This window comes from Entelurus aequoreus, linkage group LG22 (genome assembly GCF_033978785.1).
Source record: "Entelurus aequoreus isolate RoL-2023_Sb linkage group LG22, RoL_Eaeq_v1.1, whole genome shotgun sequence".
NCBI lineage: Eukaryota > Metazoa > Chordata > Actinopteri > Syngnathiformes > Syngnathidae > Entelurus > Entelurus aequoreus.
In genome coordinates, this window is record NC_084752.1 from 36,312,848 (window position 1) to 36,340,013 (window position 27,166).

Consider the following 27,166-nt stretch of genomic DNA (forward strand, 5'->3'; position numbering starts at 1 on the left):
GTATTGATCTATATTGATATATAATGTAGGAACCACAATATTAATAACAGAAGGAAACAACCCTTTTGTGTGAATGAGTGTAAATGGGGGAGGGAGGTTTTTTGGGTTGGTGCACTAATTGTAAGTGTATCTTGTGTTTTTTATGTTGATTTAATTTTTAAAAAAAACAAAAAACGATGCCGATAATTACAAAACCGATACCGATAATTTCCGATATTACATTTTAAAGCATTTATCCTAACAGCAGCTCCTTGAATTCCTTGAATCCCTTCTAAGTCTATCTGATAGCTCAGTCACAGCTCTTTTTATACCAAATGTGTGTTATATGTGTTTTATGTCGCACGTTTGCACCAAGAAAAATTCCTAGTTTGTGAACCCGTTCTCAAACAATGGCAATAAAACTATTCTGATTCTGATATATACATATATATTAATATATACATACATATATATATATATATATATATATATATATATATATATATATATATATATATATATATATATATATATATATATATATATATATTATATATATATATATATATATATATATATATATATATATATATATATATATATATATATATATATATATATATATATATATATATATATATATATATATATATATATATATATATATATATATATATATATATATAAATAAGTTAATGTGAGACAATTCTACTTCCATCGACGGGCAGCTCAGTAAATCGACTGACAATTCGACGCTAAATAGAAATAATAGACTAGAATATTCTTATTTCTTGAAGGTGTATTGCAAGAAGGAGACAAGTCACAAACAGGTTTAGTAACATAACATGTCCAGTAGGGGCGGGAGTGTCCAGTGCTGACAATAAAATAAAATCGAAGAAGAGCAAGAGTTTAGCGCATGCGCCAAGCCACATCCCCGCTTTTTTGACAAGATGGCGGGACTTTCCCAGCTTGTGTACTCTGATCATTACTGTTGTCAACATGGCGGACTTTGTTTTCTGTCAAACTAGAAGTTTGCTCCGTAATGTTCGAAGCCACGCAGGGACACAGTGGACGGGCTGGTCCGCTGCACGACAACGAAGCGACCCCCAGGACCAGAACGAACCGCCTGAGCAGAGCGTTGAGAAAAAGTCCGCAGACACGAACAAAGTCTCCAAAGTGCGGTCAGTGACCTCCCGCCATTATTACTGCCAAACATCCACTTTCTTCTTGTTGTTGCAAAGGACACCATCTGTGTGCCAGCAAACTACACGTTTGGGTTCAGTCCAAACAAACCGAGATTTGTTTTCAATTCGGCATCACAACGTAACGTTTTGAACGTTGATTTCCGGACTTTAAGTTGTAATGCTGTCATCAAAAATGGTAAATGTTAATGTGTGTATAATAAGTGCTTCTCCATCATTTTATTGTCATGCCCCTTTTGGGACATCTTTTTTTCACGCAGCCTACCTATATTGAAATATGATTGACATGATCATTTTTATTTATTGATCTGTTCAAACCACACTTGAGTTGCTGGCACCAACATGCGACCTAGCTGAAGAGGTGTATCGTTTTCTCACGCCCCCCTCCCCCTGACATCTTAGTATTTCATGCATGTTTTAGCCCAACCAATAGTTTTATCACGCCCCCCCGACACCTGAGTATTTCATGCATGTTTTAGCCCAACCAATAGTTTTATCACGCCCCCCTCCCCCTGACACCTTAGTATTTCATGCATGTTTTAGCCCAACCAATAGTTTTATCACGCCCCCCCTGACACCTGAGTATTTCATGCATGTTTTAGCCCAACCAATAGTTTTATCACGCCCCCCTCCCCCTGACACCTTAGTATTTCATGCATGTTTTAGCCCAACCAATAGTTTTATCACGCCCCCCCCGACACCTGAGTATTTCATGCATGTTTTAGCCCAACCAATAGTTTTATCACACCCCCCTCCCCCTGACACCTTAGTATTTCATGCATGTTTTAGCCCAACCAATAGTTTTATCACGCCCCCCCTGACACCTGAGTATTTCATGCATGTTTTAGCCCAACCAATAGTTTTATCACGCCCCCCTGACATCTTAGTATTTCATGCATGTTTTAGCCCAACCAATAGTTTTATCACGCCCCTGACACCTGAGTATTTCATGCATGTTTTAGCCCAACCAATAGTTTTATCACGCCCCCCTGACACCTTAGTATTTCATGCATGTTTTAGCCCAACCAATAGTTTTATCCCGCCCCCTGACACCTGAGTATTTCATGCATGTTTTAGACCAACCAATAGTTTTATCACGCCCCCCTGACATCTTAGTATTTCATGCAAGTTTTAGCCCAACCAATAGTTTTATCACGCCCCCCCCTGACACGTTAGTATTTCATGCATGTTTTAGCCCAACCAATAGTTTTATCACACCCCCCCTGACACCTTAGTATTTCATGCATGTTTTAGCCCTACCAATAGTTTTATCACGCCCCCCCTGACACGTTAGTATTTCATGCATGTTTTAGCCCAACCAATAGTTTTATCACGCCCCCTGACACCTTAGTATTTCATGCATGTTTTAGCCCAACCAATAGTTTTATCACGCCCCCCCTGACACCTTAGTATTTCATGCATGTTTTAGCCCAACCAATAGTTTTATCACGCCCCCCCTGACACCTTAGTATTTCATGCATGTTTTAGCCCAACCAATAGTTTTATCACGCCCCCCCGACACCTTAGTATTTCATGCATGTTTTAGCCCTACCAATAGTTTTATCACGCCCCCCCCTGACACGTTAGTATTTCATGCATGTTTTAGCCCAACCAATAGTTTTATCACGCCCCCTGACACCTTAGTATTTCATGCATGTTTTAGCTCAACCAACAGTTTTATCACGCCCCCCTGACACCTTAGTATTTCATGCATGTTTTAGCTCAACCAACAGTTTTATCACGCCCCCCCCAATTGAGAAGCGCTGCGTTAACGAAAGTGAAACTGTGACTGAGTGCAGACTTGAAGACCCCCACCAGGATCAGCAGGTCCACTCTCGGTTCTACGTTGAGCAGCCAGTCTCCACAGGACTGTGAGGTCCATCACGACATCATCTGGGACGCCACGTCACCTTCGCCTCACAGACTGGGTACACCTTTTTGACTTACCTCACCCTCAGAGACTGGGTACACCTTTCTGACTCACCTCACCTTCTGGCAAAAATGCTGACGTCAGCTCCTTGTCGCGTTCTCGTCGTCAGGCAAACGAGGGAAGAAACACGCCGGAGTCGTCAGCATCTCGGACATCGTCAGCAGGATCGCCCCCGAGGTTAGTGACACCTGCCTCACCAACGTGAAGGATGTCAAATTTGTGATATCACCAAAATAAGTATGGGTGACATGTGTTTGCATGTCCAAATGTGTGATACTTTGTGCGATATCAAAAAGCAAGTATGGATGATGTGTGTTTGCATGTCAAAGGTGTGATATCATGTGCGAAATCGTCAAAAACAAGTATGGATGATGTGTGTTGGCTTGTCAAATGTGCGATATCGTCAAAAACAAGTATGAATGATGTGTGTTTGCATGTCAAATGTGTGATATCATGTGCAATATCGTCAAAAGCAAGTATGAATGATGTGTGTTTGCATGTCAAATGTGGGATACCATGTGCGATATCACCAACCAAGTATGGGTACGTGTTTGCATGACAATTGTGCGATATAATAAAAAAAAGTATGGACATGTGTTTGCATGTCAAATGTGTGATACCATGTGCAATATCATGTAAAAACAAGTATGGATGATGTGTTTGCATGTCAAATGTGTGATACCATGTGCGATATAATCAAAAACAAGTATGGATGTGTGTTTGCATGTCAAATGTGTAATACCATGTGCAATGTCATCTAAAAAACAAGCATGGCTATATTTGCATGTAAAATGTGTGATACTGTGTGCGATATCAATACAAGTATGGATATGTGTTTGCATGTCAAATGTGTGATATCACCAAACCAAGTATGGGTACGTGGTTTGCATGCCAAATGTGCGATATAATCAAAACAAGTATGGATGATGTGTTTGCATGTCAAATGTGTGATACCAATACAAGTATGGTAATGTGTTTGCATGTCGAATGTGTGATACCATCTGTGATATAATCAGGCATGTGATTTTGCCGTCTAAAGTCGGAATTCCGTCTTTTTTAATCTCGGGGGGGAAAAAAATTATCTTCCGTTTTTCTTTCCGACCCTAAATCAAGATTCGAAACGTAGTTTATATTACGCCGTAGTTGATTGGTCGATATGTTCCTTGTGACCAATCAGGACATCTGTTATGAATGATGACGTTAATAACGTCATCATACCGCCATTTTCCATATGTAAACGATGTCGGTTCTCGAGAGAAAGGACGCTTTACGAGTAAAAGAAATTGATAAACATGTCAAAAATAAGTTTCAATGGGACTGGATGGAAAGGGAAATCACTGATACTGTTGGGAAGAAGGAAGTTACGACTTTGTTCGGTGATTTTATTCGGAAAATCGATCGTCCCGGAAAGGTTTTGTGCACGTGGTGTCATGATAATATTAACTATGGATCACGAGGTTTCAAGGCTTTGGAAGTACATGCGAAACGCCAAAAACATATGAAACAACTTGAAGCAAGGAAAACAAACTTTTCACTAGCTGGTACTTTTGGATGTCAACCGAAAGTGACATGGAGAGGAAAGATCCACCCACAACCCACTTCAGTTGCAGACAGGGTTGTTAATAATGAGGTAAGCTAAAAAATATTTGCTTGCGAAATACGCATGTTTGTTTTAAATATTAACCAATTATTGCTTTGCGAAATATAAATGGGTTTTTCTAAAAATAAAAAGCCACGTGAAAATATATTATGAAATTACAGAAATTCAAAGAGTCGCATTATTGGATCCAGTTAACAATTTATTTGAAATACATTTGCATATAATACTATTTTGTAATATTAAGTTCGTATGTAGTCTCTTGAAACTATTGTCAGTGGTGTAACAATCTTGAAGGTAAATATTTTCACACTTGTTTCATGCAATATGTCAGTGTCCTCACATTATTATTATTTCCTATTTTCAAATATGAGTAAACAATACTAAACATGTTTAATTATTTTCAAAAATGTATATCCTATTTTGGCGAAAAGAATGAAATGTTTACATTACATGAACTGAAGTAATGTGGTAATACTGTAAATAAACTGTGGATAATAACACTGATCAATGTGACACCTGTGGATGTGAAATGAACACAAGATGTAAATATTAGTGACTAAATACTGTTGGGACTGAACCATATACAGTGATTCATTATTATAATTGGGTTATGTATGTTATATTAATGATGTTTTCATGTCTTTAAACACTAAAATATTTTCTTCAAATGGTGCGGTCTTTGTTAATTTTAGCATGTTAAATTGGTGAAAAACCAGGAGCTTCGGGGGGCGTTGCCCCCCTTGTCCCCCCACCAGGGCACCTGGCTGGGGTCCTTCGTCCCCCAGACCCCCGGAAGTTTTTTCAGTCTTTTTCATTGTGGTCAAATCACATGCCTGTATAATCACAAAAACAAGTATGGATGATGTTTGGATGTCAAATATGTGACACAATCTGCGATATAATCCCCCAAATAAGTATGGATGTTGTGTTTGCATGTTAAATGGTTGATAGCATGTGCGATATAATCAAAAACAAGTATGGATATACATTTGCGTGTAAAATGTGTGATACCATGTGCGATATCATCAAAACAAGTATGAATGATGTTTGCATGTAAAACGTGTCATACAATTTGCAATATCATCTAAAAAACAAGTATGGCTATGTTGCATGTAAAATGTGTGATATCAATACAAGTATGGATATGTGTTTGCATGTCAAATGTGTGATACTATGTGCGTTATCACCAAACCAAGTATGGATGCGTGTTTGCATGTCAAATGTGCGATATAATCAAAACAAGTAAGGATATGTTTGCATGTCAAATGTGTGATATAATCAAAACAAGTATGGATGATGTGAGTGCATGTCAAATGTGTGATATAATCAAAACAAGTATGGATAACGTGTTTGCATGTCAAATGTGCGATATAATCAAAACAAGTATGGGTAACGTGTTTGCATGTCAAATGTGTGATATAATTAAAACAAGTATGGAGGATGTGAGTGCATGTCAAATGTGTGATATAATCAAAACAAGTATGGATAATGTGTTTGCATGTCAAATGTGTGATATAATCAAAACAAGTATGGATAATGTGTTCGCATGTCAAATGTGTGATATAATCAAAACAAGTATGGATAATGTGTTCGCATGTCAAATGTGTGATATAATCAAAACAAGTATGGAGGATGTGAGTGCATGTCAAATGTGTGATATAATCAAAACAAGTATGGAGGATGTGAGTGCATGTCAAATGTGTGATATAATCAAAACAAGTATGGATAATGTGTTCGCATGTCAAATGTGTGATATAATCAAAACAAGTATGGATAATGTGTTCGCATGTCAAATGTGTGATATAATCAAAACAAGTATGGATAATGTGTTCGCATGTCAAATGTGTGATATAATCAAAACAAGTATGGATAATGTGTTCGCATGTAAAATGTGTGATATAATCAAAACAAGTATGGATAATGTGTTCGCATGTCAAATGTGTGATACAATCAAAACAAGTATGGATAATGTGTTCGCATGTCAAATGTTTTATTTAAAACAAGTATGGATAATGTATTCGCATGTCAAATGTGTGATATAATCAAAACAAGTATGGATAATGTGTTCGCATGTCAAATGTGTGATATAATCAAAACAAGTATGGATAACGTGTTTGCATGTCAAATGTGTGATATAATTAAAACAAGTATGGAGGATGTGAGTGCATGTCAAATGTGTGATATAATCAAAACAAGTATGGATAATGTGTTCGCATGTCAAATGTGTGATATAATCAAAACAAGTATGGATAATGTGTTCGCATGTCAAATGTGTGACATAATCAAAACAAGTATGGATAATGTGCTTGCATGTCAAATGTGTGACATAATCAAAACAAGTATGGATAATGTGTTCGCATGTCAAATGTGTGATATAATCAAAACAAGTATGGATAATGTGTTCGCATGTCAAATGTGTGATATAATCAAAACAAGTATGGATAATGTGTTCGCATGTCAAATGTGTGATACAATCAAAACAAGTATGGATAATGTGTTCGCATGTCAAATGTTTTATTTAAAACAAGTATGGATAATGTATTCGCATGTCAAATGTGTGATATAATCAAAACAAGTATGGATAATGTGTTCGCATGTCAAATGTGTGATATAATCAAAACAAGTATGGATAACGTGTTTGCATGTCAAATGTGTGATATAATTAAAACAAGTATGGAGGATGTGAGTGCATGTCAAATGTGTGATATAATCAAAACAAGTATGGATAATGTGTTCGCATGTCAAATGTGTGATATAATCAAAACAAGTATGGATAATGTGTTCGCATGTCAAATGTGTGACATAATCAAAACAAGTATGGATAATGTGCTTGCATGTCAAATGTGTGACATAATCAAAACAAGTATGGATAATGTGTTCGCATGTCAAATGTGTGATATAATCAAAACAAGTATGGATAATGTGTTCGCATGTCAAATGTGTGATATAATCAAAACAAGTATGGATAATGTGTTCGCATGTCAAATGTGTGATATAATCAAAACAAGTATGGAGGATGTGAGTGCATGTCAAATGTGTGATATAATCAAAGCAAGTATGGAGGATGTGAGTGCATGTCAAATGTGTGATACAATCAAAACAAGTATGGAGGATGTGAGTGCATGTCAAATGTGCGATACAATCAAAACAAGTATGGATATGAGTGCATGTCAAATGTGCGATACAATCAAAACAAGTATGGATGTTTGAATGTCAAATGTGCGATACAATCAAAACAAGTATGGATGTGTTTGAATGTCAAATGTGCGATAGAATCAAAACAAGTATGGATGATATGTGTTTGCATGTCAAATGTGATAGCATGTGCGATATAATGTAAAAAGAAGTATGGATGATGTGCAGCACGGCAGGCCTCGGGTGGCTGAGCCAACGTTGCAGCAGTGGATCGGAGACAGCGCCGCCATCCCGTGCACGCCGGACGTTCAGCCTCCCAAAAGCAGGAGGAAGTCACCCAGGTGCACATCTTTGTGTCTGTCGGCCATCTTGGCCTGCGCAGCGACCGCCTCGGTCTGAAATCACTGGTCTTGTGTTGCCATGACGACAGGTCCAACGGCGTGGACGAGCTGCTGAAGCTGGCCAAGCGGTTTGACCTCAGCTGGTTCCACGGTGACGAGGAGGAGGCGGACCAGAACCGGGAGAGCGTGCCGGCGTCAGGACGCGAGTCCGACTCCGAGCGGGCGGGGGCGGAGCTGGAGCAACTTGCAGACCTGGACTTCCTGTTTGACGAACCCAGTCAGCTCAGCAGCCGGGTCCTGAGTCCAGGCGAGCCCGTTGGGAAATGTCCCATAATGCCTTGCCATGTCGCCGACGACTGGGAGGACGACGACCTGCTCAACGACTCGGTACTCGTGGAGATGACGCAGAACGCTGAGAAGTTGGGCGCTCCGCAGCACTGCTCCACCCAGGTGGGGGCGCCCGCCCTCAGCCAATCAGAGGGAAGAAGAACTTTGCCTTCTTCCGCCGACTTCCTGTCCTTCCGGCGTTTGAGCTCAGCAGGAAGGGGCGTGTCAAACAGGTCGCGTGACGTGTGTCGTAGTCAGACTTCTGCTGCCGTTTCCATGGCAACAGGGAACCACTTCCCAGATGACGACTTGGACTCCTTCTTCTCATCGGAGCCGCTCTGGGACGACCCGGCCGAGGACCAGCTGCTGTGCGAGCTGTGCGAGGACGTGGAGAACCGCATCCAGCACGTTCCTGGACTCTATAGCTCCGCCCCTCCCGCAACGGGAAGTGGTCAAGTCCGAGACTCTTCTGGAAGCTCCAAGAAGTTCACCTTTAAGAAACCCAGCCCCCCTGTTGCCACAGCGACCAGCAAAGGTAAGACCATGTGTGAGCCTTGACAACAATGGTGTAGATGATGACATCATTGCTCCTGGTGTAGATGATGACATCACTGCTCCCGGTGTAGATGATGACATCACTGCTCCCAGTGTAGTGGCTGCCAGGTGTTCGGCGGCTGAGATCCAGCTGAAGAAGCAGCAGGCTCTGCAGCGCCGCCATCGACGCCTGCGGGAGGTCCAGAACCTGCAAGAACCTGGAAGGAACGTCACCTGACTCTAGTCTTCTTTTTATTCTCTTCTCTCAACACCTGTCAATAAACAAGCCTTTTTCCCATCATGCACCTCTTCTTTACATCCACTACAATTGTGGTGTTATCTACTGGCCATTTTCAAAGTTAAACAACCAGGAATTTCCCTGTTAAAAATGAAGGGCAGTATTCAGACTTCAACAGTTCCTAAGACAAAATGCTCTGCTTGTTTCTCAAGTACTAAAATGCTAGCATTATCATGCTAACTTTTATGGCTAATTTTGCAACTGTTTACCCCAGAGACATACAACTATTTACTTGACATACGCTGTTGGCATGCTAACTTTTATTGCTAATTTTGCAACTGTTTACCCCAGTCATACAACTATTTACTTGACATATGCTGTTAGCATGCTAACTTTTATTGCTAATTTTGCAACTGTTTACCCCAGAGTCATACAACTATTTACTTGACATATGGTGTTAGCATGCTAACTTTTATTGCAACCATTTACCCCAGAGTCATACAATTTTTTACCCGACATATGCTGACTGTTCGAATGCTAACTTTTTCAGCTAATTATACACATTCTTCGCTTATTTCCACAGCCTTACACCTTAGTCATATAACTTGCTGACACATGCCAACATTAGCATGCTAATTTTGCAACCGTTTACCCTTGAGTCATACAACTATTTACTTGACATATTCTGTTAGCATGCTAACTTTTATGGCTAATTTTGCAACCATTTACCCCAGTCATACAACTTTTTACTCGACATATGCTGACGGTTCGAATGCTAATTTTTCAGCTAATTTTACACATTCTTCGCTTATTTCCACAGCCATACACCTTAGTCATATAACTTGGTGACACATGCCAACATTAGCATGCTAAATGTTATTGCTAATTTTGCAACCGTTTACCCCTGAGTCATACAACTATTTACTTGACATATGCTGTTAGCATGCTAACTTTTATGGCTAATTTTGCAACCATTTACCCCAGAGTCATACAACTTTTTACTCGACATATGCTGACGGTTCGAATGCTAACTTTTTCAGCTAATTTTACACATTCTTCGCTTATTTCCACAGCCTTACACCTTAGTCATATAACTTGGTGACACATGCCAACATTAGCATGCTAAATGTTACTGCTAATTTTGCAACCTTTACCCCTGAGTCATAACTATTTACTTGACATATGCTGTTAGCATGCTAACTTTTATGGCTAATTTTGCAACCATTTACCCCAGAGTCATACAACTTTTTACTCGACATATGCTGACGGTTCGAATGTTAATTTTACACATTCTTCGCTTATTTCCACAGCCTTACACCTTAGTCATATAACTTGGTGACACATGCCAACATTAGCATGCTAATTTTGCAACCGTTTACCCCTGAGTCATACAACTATTTACTTGACATATGCTGTTAGCATGCTAACTTTTATGGCTAATTTTGCAACCATTTACCCCAGAGTCATACAACTTTACTCGACATATGCTGACGGTTCAAATGCTAACATTTTCAGCTAATTTTACACATTCTTCGCTTATTTCCACAGCCATACACCTTAGTCATATAACTTGGTGACACATGCCAACATTAGCATGCTAAATGTTATTGCTAATTTTGCAACCGTTTACCCCTGAGTCATACAGCTATTTACTTGACATATGCTGTTAGCATGCTAACTTTTATGGCTAATTTTGCAACCATTTACCCCAGAGTCATACAACTTTACTCGACATATGCTGACGGTTCGAATGCTAACATTTTCAGCTAATTTTACACATTCTTCGCTTATTTCCACAGCCTTACACCTTAGTCATATAACTTGGTGACACATGCCAACATTAGCATGCTAAATGTTACTGCTAATTTTGCAACCGTTTACCCCTGAGTCATACAACTATTTACTTGACATATGCTGTTAGCATGCTAACTTTTATTGCTAATTTTGCAACCACTTACCCCAGAGTCATACAACTTTTTACCCGACATATGCTGACTGTTCGAATGCTAACTTTTTCAGCTAATTTTACACATTCTTCGCTTATTTCCACAGCCTTACACCTTAGTCATATAACTTGGTGACACATGCCAACATTAGCATGCTAATTTTGCAACCGTTTACCCCTGAGTCATACAACTATTTACTTGACATATGCTGTTAGCATGCTAACTTTTATGGCTAATTTTGCAACCATTTACCCCAGAGTCATACAACTTTACTCGACATATGCTGACGGTTCAAATGCTAACATTTTCAGCTAATTTTACACATTCTTCGCTTATTTCCACAGCCATACACCTTAGTCATATAACTTGGTGACACATGCCAACATTAGCATGCTAAATGTTATTGCTAATTTTGCAACCGTTTACCCCTGAGTCATACAGCTATTTACTTGACATATGCTGTTAGCATGCTAACTTTTATGGCTAATTTTGCAACCATTTACCCCAGAGTCATACAACTTTACTCGACATATGCTGACGGTTCGAATGCTAACATTTTCAGCTAATTTTACACATTCTTCGCTTATTTCCACAGCCTTACACCTTAGTCATATAACTTGGTGACACATGCCAACATTAGCATGCTAAATGTTACTGCTAATTTTGCAACCGTTTACCCCTGAGTCATACAACTATTTACTTGACATATGCTGTTAGCATGCTAACTTTTATTGCTAATTTTGCAACCACTTACCCCAGAGTCATACAACTTTTTACCCGACATATGCTGACTGTTCGAATGCTAACTTTTTCAGCTAATTTTACACATTCTTTGCTTATTTCCACAGCCATACACCTTAGTCATATAACTTGGTGACACATGCCAACATTTGCATGCTAAATGTTACTGCTAATTTTGCAACCGTTTACCCCTGAGTCATACAACTATTTACTTGACATATGCTGATAGCATGCTAACTTTTATGGCTAATTTTGCAACCATTTACCCCAGAGTCATACAACTTTTTACTCGACATATGCTGACGGTTCGAATGCTAACTTTTTCAGCTAATTTTACACATTCTTCGCTTATTTCCACAACCATACACCTCAGTCATATAACTTGGTGACACATGCCAACATTAGCATGCTAAATGTTATTGCTAATTTTGCAACCGTTTACCCCTGAGTCATACAACTATTTACTTGACATATGCTGTTAGCATGCTAACTTTTATGGCTAATTTTGCAACCATTTACCCCAGAGTCATACAACTTTTTACTCGACATATGCTGACGGTTCGAATGCTAACTTTTTCAGCTAATTTTACACATTCTTCGCTTATTTCCACAGCCATACACCTTAGTCATATAACTTGGTGACACATGCCAACATTAGCATGCTAAATTTTATTGCTAATTTTGCAACCGTTTACCCCTGAGTCATACAACTATTTACTTGACATATGCTGTTAGCATGCTAACTTATATGGCTAATTTTGCAACCATTTACCCCAGAGTCATACAACTTTTTACCCGACATATGCTGACGGTTCGAATGCTAACATTTTCAGCTAATTTTACACATTCTTTGCATATTTCCACAGCCTTACACCTTAGTCATATAACTTGGTGACATGCCAACATTAGCATGCTAAATGTTATTGCTAATTTTGCAACCGTTTACCCCTGAGTCATACAACTATTTACTTGACATATGCTGTTAGCATGCTAACTTTTATGGCTAATTTGGCAACCATTTACCCCAGAGTCATACAACTTTTTACCCGACATATGCTGACTGTTCGAATGCTAACTTTTTCAGCTAATTTTACACATTCTTCGCTTATTTCCACAACCATACACCTTAGTCATATAACTTGGTGACACATGCCAACATTAGCATGTTAAATGTTACTGCTAATTTTGCAACCGTTTACCCCTGAGTCATACAACTATTTACTTGACATATGCTGATAGCATGCTAACTTTTATGGCTAATTTTGCAACCATTTACCCCAGAGTCATACAACTTTTTACTCGACATATGCTGACGGTTCGAATGCTAACTTTTTCAGCTAATTTTACACATTCTTCGCTTATTTCCACAAGCCATACACCTTAGTCATATAACTTGGTGACACATGCCAACATTAGCATGCTAAATGTTATTGCTAATTTTGCAACCGTTTACCCCTGAGTCATACAACTATTTACTTGACATATGCTGTTAGCATGCTAACTTTTATGGCTAATTTTGCAACCATTTACCCCAGAGTCATACAACTTTTTACTCGACATATGCTGACGGTTCGAATGCTAACTTTTTCAGCTAATTTTACACATTCTTCGCTTATTTCCACAGCCATACACCTTAGTCATATAACTTGGTGACATGCCAACATTAGCATGCTACATTTTATTGCTAATTTTGCAACTGTTTACCCCGGAGTCATACAACTATTTACTTGACATATGCTGTTAGCATGCTAACTTTTATTGCTAATTTCGCAACCATTTACCCCAGTCATACAACTTTTTACTCGACATATGCTGACGGTTCGAATGCTAACTTTTTCAGCTAATTTTACACATTCTTCGCTTATTTCCACAGCCATACACCTTAGTCATATAACTTGGTGACACATGCCAACATTAGCATGCTAAATGTTACTGCTAATTTTGCAACCGTTTACCCCTGAGTCATACAACTATTTACTTGACATATGCTGTTAGCATGCTAACTTTTATGGCTAATTTTGCAACCATTTACCCCAGAGTCATACAATTTTTTACCCGACATATGCTGACTGTTCGAATGCTAACTTTTTCAGCTAATTTTACACATTCTTCGCTTATTTCCACAGCCATACACCTTAGTCATATAACTTGCTGACACATGCCAACATTAGCATGCTAATTTTGCAACCGTTTACCCTTGAGTCATAAAACTATTTACTTGACATATGCTGTTAGCATGCTAACTTTTATTGCTAATTTTGCAACCATTTACCCCAGAGTCATACAACTTTTTACTCGACATATGCTGACGGTTCGAATGCTAACATTTTCAGCTAATTTTACACATTCTTCGCTTATTTCCACAGCCATACACCTTAGTCATATAACTTGGTGACACATGCCAACATTAGCATGCTAAATTTTACAACCATTTACGCCTGAGTCATACAACTATTTACTTGACATATGCTGTTAGCATGCTAACATTAGCAATACACAAACTTCTACATACACATTTCTCAACGGCTTTGAATGGTTCCGAAGACAAAATGCTCTCTGCTCGTTACTCAAGTATTAGCATGCTAACTTTTTCAGTTAATTTTTTCAGTAATTCCCCAGTCATACACCTTACCCATGATGTGGTATGTGCGAACATTAGCGTGCTAACTTTTTCAGCTAATTTTTCAACCAGTCATAAAACTTTCTACTTGACATACACCGTTGGAATGCTCACATTAGCATGCTAACTTTTTCAGTAAATGTTTTCCCTAATTCCTTCTTACACTTATACAATTTGGCATGTGACGCGTGCTAACTTTTTCAGTTCATTTTGCAACCGCTTACCCCAGAGTCATGCAACTTCAAAAGAAAGCGATTAGAATTGTAAATTATTCGGATTATCACGACCATACCAATGCTCTGTTTATTAAATTAAAAACATTAAAACTGCACGATCTTGTTGACCTCAACACTGCTATTGTGACGTACAAAGCTCATAACCACATGCTGCCTGGGTGTCTACAGGAGAGGTTCGAACCTAGGGAGAGTCCCTATGACCTCAGAGGTTCAGCTGTCTTCCAGAAAGCAAACATAAGACGGAGCTTAAAAAGTAGACGTGTTTCTGTCAGGCGGGTTCAACTGTAGAACAGCTTGGATGATTCCTTCAAATGTTCCAGTTCCATTCACACATTTAAAAAAACACTTTAAGACCAATGTCTTGGAAAAATATATCACTCTTGAATCAACATTGTATTTAAAGGCCTACTGAAATGAATTTTTATTTATTTAAACAGGGATAGCAGATCCATTCTATGTGTCATACTTGATCATTTCGCGATATTGCCATATTTTTGCTGAAAGGATTTAGTAGAGAACATCGACGATAAAGTTCGCAACTTTTGGTCGCTGATAAAAAAGCCTTGCCTGTACCGGAAGTAGCGTGACGTAGCAGGTTGAAAGGCTCCTCACATTTCCACATTGTTTACACCAGCAGCGAGAGCGATTCGGACCGAGAAAGCGACGATTACCCCATTCATTTGAGCGAGGATGAAAGATTTGTGGATGAGGAACAAGAGTGAAGGACTAGAGTGCAGTGCAGGGCGTATCTTTTTTCGCTCTGACCGTAACTTAGGTACAAGGGTTCATTGGATTCCACACACTCTCCTTTTTCTATTGTGGATCACGGATTTGTATTTTAAACCACCTCGGATACTATATCCTCTTGAAAATGAGTCGAGAACGCGAAATGGACATTCACAGTGACTTTTATCTCCGCGACAATACATCGGTGAAGCACTTTAGCTACTGAGCTAACGTGATAGCATCAGGCTTAACTGCATATAGAAACAAAACAAATATGCCCCTGACTGGAAGGATAGACAGAAGATCAACAATACTATTAAACCATGGACATGTAACTACACGGTTAATGCTTTCCAGCCTGGCGAAGCTTAACAAAGCTGTTGCTAACGACGCCATTGAAGCTAACTTAGCTACGGAACCTCGACAGAGCTATGATAAAAACATTAGCTCTGCACCTACGCCAGCTCTCATCTGCTCATCACGACCCGTGCTCACCTGCGTTCCAGCGATCGACGGTACGACGAAGGACTTCACCCGATCACCGATGTGGTCCACGGCCCGGAGACGGAGGAAGTCAAGGTGAGGTCGTTCAGCTAGCGCGTCTGCTATCCATCTCAAAGTCCTCCTGGTTGTGTTGCTGCAGCCAGTCGCTAATACACCGATCCCACCTACAACTTTCTTCTTTGCAGTCTCCATTGTTCATTAAACAAATTGCAAAAGATTCACCAACACAGATGTCCAGAATACTGTGGAATTTTGAGATGAAAACAGAGTTTTTTCTATTGGATTCAATGGGCTCCGAATACTTCCGCTTCAACAGTTGATGTCACGCGCAAACGTCATCATATCGAAACGTTTTCAGCCGGAAGTTTGCCGGGAAATTTTAAATTGCACTTTATAAGGCCGTATTGGCATGTGTTGCAATGTTAAGATTTCATCATTGATATATAAACTATCAGACTGCGTGGTCGGTAGTAGTGGCTTTCAGTAGGCCTTTAATACTATGATCAATGTTAATTACAAACTAAATGTGGGATATAAATAATAATGGAAGTATAATTGTTTGTATATAGTATATAATTGGTGCTAAGGTTTAACACGTGTACAAGGATATTTCACATGTCTATACTGTGTATATAATTGAACAGTATTTATTAGGGCTGTCCGATAATGGCTTTTTGCCGATATCCGATATTCCGATATTGTCCAACTCTTTAATTACAGATACCGATATGAACCGATACCGATATACACAGTCGTGGAATTAACACATTATTATGCCTAATTTGGACAACCAGGTATGGTGAAGATAAGGTTGTTGTTTTTTTAAATAAAATAAAATAAGATAAATAAATTAAAAACATTTTCTTGAATACAAAAGAAAGTAAAACAATATAAAAACAGTTACATAGAAACTAGTAATTAATGAAAATGAGTAAAATTAACTGTTAAAGGTTAGTACTATTAGTGGACCAGCAGCACGCACAATCATGTGTGCTTACGGACTGTATCCCTTGCAGACTGTATTGATATATGTTGATATATAATGTAGGAACCAGAATATTAATAACAGAAATAAACAACCCTTTTGTGTGAATGAGTGTAAATGGGGGAGTTTTTTTGGGGTTGGTGCACTAATTGTAAGTGTATCTTGTGTTTTTTATGTTGATTTTATTTTTTAAAAAAACAAAAAAAACAACCCGATACCGATAATAAAAAACCGATACCGATAATTTCCGATATTACATTTTAAAGCATTTATCGGCCGATAATATCGGCAGGCCGATATCGGACATCTCTAGTATTTATGTTGTGTACAATGTGCACTTATATGTTGTGAAAAGGAAATTTCATAATTTTCTTGGAAGCTCATCTTGTACTTGACTTTGTTTATAGGGTCAGACGCAATAAGTGTTCAACTTCAGCCTAAATCAATCAATCAATCAATCAATCGGTCTGCAACATTTTATTTTTTTAATTTATGAATGTACAACTGTTTGTTTATGAATGTACATCTGTTTGTTTATGTAAAACTGTTTGTTTATTTTCTTGATCATTGACCGAAGAAATAAACTAATCTAAACTTTTTACTTGACGTACGTTAACTGTTAGCATGCTAACGCTAATAATATACACACTTCTACATACACATCATTTCTCAACAGCTTTGAACGGTTCCAAGTATTAGCATGCTAACTTTTTCTGCTAATTTTACTTTCTTTGCTAATTTCCACAGCCATACACCTTAGTCATATAACTTGGTATGTGACACATGCCAACATTAGCATGCTAACTTTTATTGCTAATTTTGCAACAGTTTACCGCAGAGCCATACAACTATTTACTTGACATATGCTGTTAGCATGCTAACATTAGCAATACACAAACTTCTACATACACATTTCTGAACAGCTTTGAACGGTTCCAAAGACAAAATGCTCTCTGCTCTTCTTACTCAAGTATTAGCATGCTAACTTTTTCACTAATTCCCCAGCCATACACCTTAAGACTTATATAATTCGGTATGTGCTAACATTAGCGTGCTAACTTTTTCAGCCAATTTTTCAACCAGTCATACAACTTTCTACTTGACATACACCGTTGGAATGCTCACATTAGCATGCTAACTTTTTCAATAAATGTTCTCCTTAATTCCCGAGCCATACCCCTTACACTTATACAATTTGGCATGTGACGCGTGCTAACTTTTTCAGTTCATTTTGCAACCGCTTACCCCAGAGTCATACAACTTTTTACTGTTAGCATGCTAACACTAATAATATACAAACTTCTACATACACATTAGCATGCTAACTTTTATTGCCATTTCCACTGAAAACTGGGTACCTGACACATACTGTTAGCATGTTGCTATGGACATGAGCTGTAATAATATGTCTGAAGAGACAGTTTGAGGAGTTTATTGTTCCATGAAGTGAGGCAGTAAGGAGTGTCCATGCGGCCTCCAAACGTTACAAGACTTCCTGACAAACGTACAAAAAGAGCCAAAGAAGACGAGAGTTTCACCACATCAACTTTTCATTGGCAACACGGTGCGTTTGAAATGTTCATATTCATCGCCAGCGTTAATATTATTATTATTATTCACATGTAAACACAGCGCTCGCGTGGCGGTGCGACGGCCCCGCCTCCTCCGCCCGGCCCCAAAAGCGCACACGCGTGCAAACACACATGCGAACATCATGCCAACGTGCAGCGAGCTTCTTTCACGGGGGCGGGGGGACGGCGCTCTGTCACGTGACCCCTCCCCCCGCCCGCCCACCCACGCGCCGAAAGAGCACTTCACGTGGATCTAAAGTAAGACTTTTATTGTGAAATCCCTCTTCCGCTTGGTGACAGAGGCGGCTGTGAGTGGGCAGAAGAAAAGTGAGCTTGTAAACCTGAAAGGTGGAGAAGGTTGCACACCCGGGCGACATGCGAGCAGCAGGCAGAGCACTTCGGCTGCACGGCGACGAGTAGAAAACCTCAGCAGGAGAGAAAAAAAAAAAAAAAACATCAGCTTTTTGTACACCACTAGAACTTGTCAGCCCACGTGCACGCCCACGTGCACACCCACGTGCACACACGCCCACGTGCACGCACGCACACACACACAGAAGGAACACATGCCAGTTTAAGTGTTGATTAGCTTCTCACACACACACACACACACACACACACACACACACACTTCCTGTTGGCACACACACCTCCTCCAAATAAATACAAAACACACACACACACACACGCCACAAACGCCGTCCGACGTCCTGTTGGCTGTCAAAGTTTGGCTTTGTGAGGGGGCGGAGTCAGGGGAGGGGCTCCTCACTGGACCGGGCGAGGAAGGCCGTCACACGTCCACCACCATCTTTTTGTGAATGTCCAGGCCGCCCACCACCTGCAGGGGACGACAGGAAGTCAGCTCGGGGCTCACACGTGGGCGGGGCACCGGCCGCCGGGCGGGACTGACCGCGCAGAACTCTTCGAAGGATATCCTGCCGTCGCCGTCCTTGTCGGCGTTGATGATGGTCTTGTCCACGATCTGCTGCAGCTGCGTGTCCTTCAGGTTGTTGCCCACCATCATCTTCAGCACCTGGAACAGCTCGCCGTTGGAGATGTAGCCATCTTTGTCCATGTCGTAGATCCTGAAGGCGACTGTCAGCACACACACACACACACACACACACACACACACACACACACACACACACACACACACACACACACACACACACACACACACACACACACACACACACACACACACACAACTTAGCTGGCCTACTTAAGTCTGCGTCACTAGTACTTTTACACAACACCAAGTAGTACTTTTACACAACACCAAGTAGTACTTTTACACAACACCAAGTAGTACAGCTAGTATAAGTATATTTGAACAACATCAAGAAGTATTTTTAAGAGTATATTTAAACAACATCAAGTAGTATTTTTAAGAGTATATTTAAACAACATCAAGTAGTATTTTTAAGAGTATATTTAAACAACATCAAGTAGTATTTTTAAGAGTACATTCAAACAACATCAAGTAGTATTTTTAAGAGTATATTTAAACAACATCAAGTAGTATTTTTCAGAGTATTACTTGAACAACACCAAATAGTATAGGTAGTATTTTTAAGAGTGTAATTGAACAACAAGTAGTATTTTTAAGAGTATATTTGAACAACACAAAATAGTATAGGTTGTATTTTTAAGAGTGTAATTGAACAACATCAAGTAGTATTTTTAAGAGTATATTTGGACAACATCAAGTAGTACTTTTAAGAGTATATTTGGACAGCATCAAGTAGTATTTTTAAGAGTATATTTGGACAACATCAAGTAGTATTTTTAAGAGTATATTTGGACAACATCAAGTAGTATTTTTAAGAGTATATTTGAACAACATCAAGTAGTATTTTCAAGAGTATATTTGAACAACATTAAGTAGTATTTTTCAGAGTATTACTTGAACAACACCAAATAGTATAGGTTGTATTTTTAAGAGTATATTTGAACAACATCAAGTAGTATTTTTCAGAGTATTACTTGAACAACACCAAATAGTATAGGTAGTATTTTTCAGAGTATTACTTGAACAACACCAAATAGTATAGGTTGTATTTTTAAGAGTGTATTTGAACAACATCAAGTAGTATTTTTAAGAGTATATTTGAACAACATCAAGTAGTATTTTTCAGAGTATTACTTGAACAACACCAAATAGTATAGGTAGTATTTTTCAGAGTATTACGTGAACAACACCAAATAGTAAAAGTAGTATTTTTAAGAGTGTAATTGAACAACATCAAGTAGTATTTTTCAGAGTATTACTTGAACAACACCAAATAGTATAGGTAGTATTTTTCAGAGTATTACGTGAACAACACCAAATAGTAAAAGTAGTATTTTTAAGAGTGTAATTGAACAACAAGTAGTATTTTTAAGAGTATATTTGAACAACATCAAGTAGTATTTTTAAGAGTATATTTGAACAACATCAAGTAGTATTTTAAGAGTATATTTGAACAACATCAAGTAGTATTTTTAAGAGTATATTTGAACAACATCAAAGTAGTATTTTTCAGAGTATTACTTGAACAACACCAAATAGTATAGGTAGTATTTTTCAGAGTATTACTTGAACAACACCAAATAGTATAGGTTGTATTTTTAAGAGTGTATTTGAACAACATCAAGTAGTATTTTTAAGAGTGTAATTGAACAACATCAAGTAGTATTTTTCAGAGTATAACTTGAACAACACCAAATAGTATAGGTAGTATTTTTCAGAGTATTACGTGAACAACACCAAATAGTATAGGTTGTATTTTTAAGAGTGTAATTGAGCAACATCAAGTAGTATTTTTCAGAGTATTACTTGAACAACACCAAATAGTATAGGTTGTATTTTTAAGAGTGTAATTGAACAACATCAAGTAGTATTTTTAAGAGTATATTTGAACAACATCAAGTAGTATTTTTAAGAGTATATTTGAACAACATCAAGTAGTATTTTTAAGAGTATATTTGAACAACATCAAGTAGTATTTTTCAGAGTATTACTTGAACAACACCAAATAGTATAGGTAGTATTTTTCAGAGTATTACTTGAACAACACCAAATAGTATAGGTTGTATTTTTAAGAGTGTAATTGAACAACATCAAGTAGTATTTTTAAGAGTATATTTGGACAACATCAAGTAATATTTTTCAGAGTATTACTTGAACAACACCAAATAGTATAGGTTGTATTTTTAAGAGTGTAATTGAACAACATCAAGTAGTATTTTTAAGAGTATATTTGGACAACATCAAGTAGTATTTTTCAGAGTATTACTTGAACAACACCAAATAGTATAGGTCAGGGGTCTCAAACACGCGGCCCACGAGACGTTATTTTGCGGCCCGCACCTTAATATGAAAATGTAATGTTAGCGCGGCCCGCAAGTTTTATATGAATGGTGCTTGACAGCATCATACTTGCCAACCCTCCCGATTTTTCCGGGAGATTCCCGAATTTCAGGGCAACCATTCTCTCGAATGTATTCACCCAAACAACAATATTAAGGGCGTGCCGTGATGGCACTGCCTTTAGCACCCTCTACAAACAGCGTGCCAGCCCAGTCACATGTTGTATTTGGCTTCTGTACACACACGTAAGTGACTGCAAGACATACTTGCTCAACAGCCACACAGGTCACACTGAGGGCGGACATATAAACAACTTTAACACTGTTACAATATGCGCCACACTGTGAACCCACACCAAACAAGAATGACAAACACATTTCAGGAGAACATCCGCACTGTAACACAACATAAACACAACAGAACAAATACCCAGAACACCTTGCAGCACTAACTCTTCCGGGCTGCAATATACACCCCCGCCCCCCAACCCTGCGCCCCCGCACATCAACCCTCCCCCCACACCCCCCTTTCTGCTTCGGTTGAGGTGGGCGGGGTTTGGTGGTAGCGGGGGTGTATATTGCCGCCCGGAAGAGTTAGTGCTGCAAGGTGTTCTGGGTATTTGTTCTGTTGTGTTTATGTTGTGTTACGTGCGGATGTTCTCCCAAAATGTGTTTGTCATTCTTGTTTGGTGTGGGTTCACAGTGTGGCGCATATTTGTAACAGTGATAAAGTTGTTTACACGGCCACCCTCCGTGTGACCTGTATGGCTGTTGATCAAGTATGTCTTGCATTCACTTACGTGTGTCTGCAGAAGCCTCATACAACATGTGACTGGGCTGGCACGCGGTTTGTATGGTGATATAGCGGACATGACGACAGGTTGTAGAGGACGCTAAAGGCAGTGCCATCACGGCACGCCCTTAATATTATTGTCCGGGTGAAAATCGGGAGAAATTCGGGGGAATGGTTGCCCTGGGAGATTGTCGGGAGGGGCACTGAAATTTGGGAGTCTCCCGGAAAAATCGGGAGGGTTGGCAATTATGTTGCTAGGGCGGGATAGCCATTCAAAGAAGGTGAATTCATTAAAAAGTGCATGTTAGAATTGTTTAAGAAATCTTTTCTTGCGGCCCAGCCTCCCAGTTTCTGCATCCAGTGGCCCCCAGGTAAATTGAGTTTGAGACCCCTGGTATAGGTAGTATTTTTTCAAAAGTCGAGCTCATAAATGCTAACAATAGTCGAGCTAATAGATGCCAATAGTTGAACTAATAGATGCCAATAGTTGAACTAATAGATGCTGACAAAAATCGTGCTAATAAATGGCAACAAAATTTGGGCTAATAAATGCTAACAATAATCAAACTAACGGTTGCTAATAAATGTCGAGCTAATAAATGCTAACAATAGTCAAGCTAATAAATGCTAACGAGGGCTGCCAAGGACACTTACAGAGCTAATAGATGCCAATAGTTCAACTAATAGATGCCAATAGTTGAACTAATAGATGCTGACAAAAATCGGGCTAATAAATGGCAACAAAATTTGGGCTAATAAATGCTAACAATAATCAAACTTATGGTTGCTAATAAATGCTAAGAAATGTCGAGCTAATAAATGCTAACAATAATCAAACTAATGGTTGCTAATAAATGTTGAGCTAATAAATGCTAACAATAGTCAAGCTAATAAATGCTAACCAGCGCTGCCAAGGACACTTACATCGTAACTTTTGTTCCTTGTCTCCTTTGACGCTGAACTGCGAGACGCCTTCAATGAACTCTGAGTACCAAGCAGAAACAGTCAAAGGTGTGCAGTGGGGGAGGGGCTTACCTTTAAAGCAGAGGGGGAGGGCCTTACCTTTAAAGTCCACCTCGCCGTTGCCGTCAGTGTCAAAGATGTCGATGACGCGTTGGACCAGAGGGTTCTGCTGCAGTTCTGGCAGAGACATGAACTCCTCCACACTCAGAGAGCCCGAGTTGTCCAGGTCCAGTTTCTTAAACCTCTTGCCCAGACGCTTGATCTCATCAGCGTCGACTGCAAGGTCAGAAGACACAACATGGTGGCACCGGAACCTTCTGATACATGCTACCTACGCTCCAGCTGATACATGCTACCTACGCTCCAGCTGATACATGCTACCTACGCTCCAGCTGATACATGCTACCTATGCTCCAGCTGATACATGCTACCTACGCTCCAGCTGATGATACATGCTACCTACGCTCCAGCTGATGATACATGCTACCTATGCTCCAGCTGATGATACATGCTACCTACGCTCCAGCTGATGATACATGCTACCTACGCTCCAGCTGATGATACACGCTACCTACGCTCCAGCTGATGATACACGCTACCTACGCTCCAGCTGATGATACACGCTACCTACGCTCCAGCTGATGATACACGCTACCTACGCTCCAGCTGATGATACATGCTACCTACGCTCCAGCTGATGATACACGCTACCTACGCTCCAGCTGATGATACACGCTACCTACGCTCCAGCTGATACATGCTACCTACGCTCCAGCTGATGATACATGCTACCTACGGTGGAGCTGATAAATGCTAACAATGGTCGAGCTGATAAATGCTACCAATAGTCACACTAATAAATGCTACCAATGGTCAAGCTGATAAATGCTACCAATAGTCACACTAATAAATGCTACCAATGGTCAAGCTGATAAATGCTAACAATGGTCAAGCTGATAAATGCTACCAATAGTTGCACTAATAAGTGCTACCAATGGTCGAGCTGACAAATGCTAAATTTGTTAAATCTCTTGCAGAGCCTCTTAATCTCGTCGGTGTGGACTGCAAGCGGCGAGAAGGGACAACATGGCGCCACTGGAACCTTCCAGACCACCCCGCTATCGACACAGTGACCGCGCGGGATTCCACGCAGAATTCCACCGCGCGCTTCCGTGGCGCTCCGCGTCCCCAAACTTACCTGATTTGCGAGCAGAAGCGGCCATGGCGGTCAAAGCTGCCTGTCAGGTCACCTCGCGCTAAACCCTCACGCCAGTCATGTGACCCGACACTAATCTCCCCGTCCACCCACACTTCGGAGGGGGGTGTCAGCTAATTAAAAGGAACAACGAGCATGCGCTGTTTATTACTGAGCCCTGACCTTTGACCCACCCTACGAGGACGTGATAGGCGTCTGCAGGTCACAAAGGTCATGAGGGGCTCACAAACTTTAGCTCCGCCTCCAGACGAGTAAGACTTGTTATCTGCTAATTGAAACAGTCTAAATATAACCTGTGACATCATCCATCCTGACACTTTTTTCACATCCCTGACATCTTCAAAACATCCTATATGGATACTTACAGTGCGAGCACATGTCCAGGGCGTAGCTGGCCTCATTTCCCTGAAACAAGAACATTTATAACACTTTTATTGTCCAAAGAGGAAGTGATTTCTCACAAACTTTCACTGCAAGTATGATCATCCCGTGGAGATTGTGACACATGTGCACGAATAACATAACGTCGCTATTAAGAAGAGGAAGTGCAGCACCAAGCCCCTCCACACTTAGTGTGCCGACATTTGTGATTGTGTGTGGGCGAGAGCTCTTATTTTGGTGGGCGCGGAAGCCTACTTCCGCTCTCTTGACGCAGCTAGCTAAGCTAACGTTAGCACGAACAACAGCAGACCTAACAGGCCTAAATATCCACATTTTCACCGCCAGCTGCTCGCCAAACATGTGCTAGTCAACACGTTACATGTGCTAGTCAACACGTCAGCTCGGAAGAGGAGCAGAAAAGTCCGATGTTTTTCTTCTATTCGGCGCAGTCACGACCGCAACGTTCAGGCCTTCTTGGCATGTCGACACGGAGCTGCGGGCGGCTAAAGCTGCGACTAACACTCGCAATATGTCGACTGGACGTGTCCTACTTACCATGTTGACGGGCTAGAAGTGTTCCAAACACTAGACTTGCTGGACGAGGTCTCGATGAGGACAGCAGATGGAGACTTTTAGGACAGCTAGTCACTGCAGAGGGGGAGGGGCTTACATCCGCGGAGATCGTCTACTCGAGAGAACACACTTCCCTCTCCTACCACTATTAGCTACTGTTAGCTACTATTAGCTACTATTAGCTATTATTAGCTATTATTAGCCACTATTAGCTACTATTAGCTACTATTAGCCACTATTAGCCACTATTAGCCACTGTTAGCCACTGTTGGCCACTGTTAGCCACTATTAGCTACTATTAGCTACTGTTAGCTACTATTAGCTACTATTAGCCACTATTAGCTATTGTTAGCCACTATTAGCCACTGTTAGCTACTATTAGCTACTGTTAGCCACTATTAGCTTCTATTAGCCACTATTAGCCTCTGTTAGCCACTATTAGCTACTGTTAGCCACTATTAGCTTCTATTAGCTACTATTAGGTACTGTTAGCCACTATTAGCTACTGTTAGCCACTATTAGCTTCTATTAGCTACTGTTAGCCACTATTAGCCACTGTTAGCCACTATTAGCTACTATTAGCTATTGTTAGCCACTATTAGCTACTATTAGCTACTGTTAGCCACTATTAGCTACTATTAGCTACTGTTAGCCACTATTAGCTACTATTAGCCACTATTAGCTACTATTAGCTAGTTAGTTAGGGACGGCGTGGCGAAGTTGGTAGAGGGGCTGTGCCAGCAATCGGACTGTTGCTGGTTACTGGGGTTCAATTCCCACCTTCTACCTTCCTAGTCACATCCGTTGTGTCCTTGGGCAAGACACTTCACCCTTTGCCTCTGATGGCTGCTGGTTAGCGCCTTGCATGGCAGCTCCCGCCCTCAGTGTGTGAACGTGTGTGTGAATGGGTAAATGTGGAAGTACTGTCAAAGTGCTTTGAGTACCTTAAAGGTAGAAAAGCGCTATACAAGTACAACCCATTTATCATTTATCATTTATTAGCCACTATTAGCTACTGTTAGCCACTATTAGCTACTGTTAGCCACTATTAGCCACTATTAGCTTTTATTAGCTACTGTTAGCCACTATTAGCTACTATTAGCCATTGTTAGCCACTATTAGCTACTGTTAGCCACTATTAGCTACTATTAGCCACTATTAGCTACTGTTAGCCACTATTAGCTACTGTTAGCCACTGTTAGCCACTATTAGCTACTGTTAGCCACTATTAGCTACTATTAGCCAATATTAGCCACTATTAGCTACTATTA

The 27,166-nt window shown here is 39.9% G+C and overlaps 2 protein-coding genes across 3 annotated transcripts; one reads left to right on the forward strand and one right to left on the reverse strand.

The window, feature by feature from the left end:
- The first annotated feature begins 880 nt into the window (after positions 1-880).
- On the forward strand, positions 881-9,346 carry etaa1a (ETAA1 activator of ATR kinase a). Of its 2 annotated transcripts, none has more exons than XM_062032664.1 (6): positions 881-1,160; positions 2,981-3,109; positions 3,221-3,288; positions 8,075-8,187; positions 8,277-9,049; positions 9,114-9,346. In XM_062032664.1, exons 1-6 carry the CDS (start codon positions 1,022-1,024, stop codon positions 9,284-9,286), a joined length of 1,395 nt encoding a protein of 464 aa, XP_061888648.1. In that variant the 5' UTR covers positions 881-1,021; the 3' UTR covers positions 9,287-9,346. The 2 variants fall into 2 exon arrangements, with proteins under 2 accessions (XP_061888648.1, XP_061888649.1); XM_062032665.1 differs by having other exon boundaries at positions 9,141-9,346.
- Positions 9,347-18,460: 9,114 nt separating this feature from the next.
- On the reverse strand, positions 18,461-26,023 carry ppp3r1b (protein phosphatase 3 (formerly 2B), regulatory s1ubunit B, alpha isoform, b). The gene is made up of 6 exons (XM_062033053.1): positions 25,878-26,023; positions 25,307-25,346; positions 23,825-24,001; positions 23,687-23,746; positions 19,526-19,710; positions 18,461-19,453 (listed from the first exon to the last, which is right to left on the reverse strand). The coding sequence occupies exons 1-6, from the start codon at positions 25,878-25,880 to the stop codon at positions 19,406-19,408; spliced, it is 513 nt and encodes a 170-aa protein (XP_061889037.1). The 5' UTR covers positions 25,881-26,023; the 3' UTR covers positions 18,461-19,405.
- Positions 26,024-27,166: the final 1,143 nt, after the last annotated feature.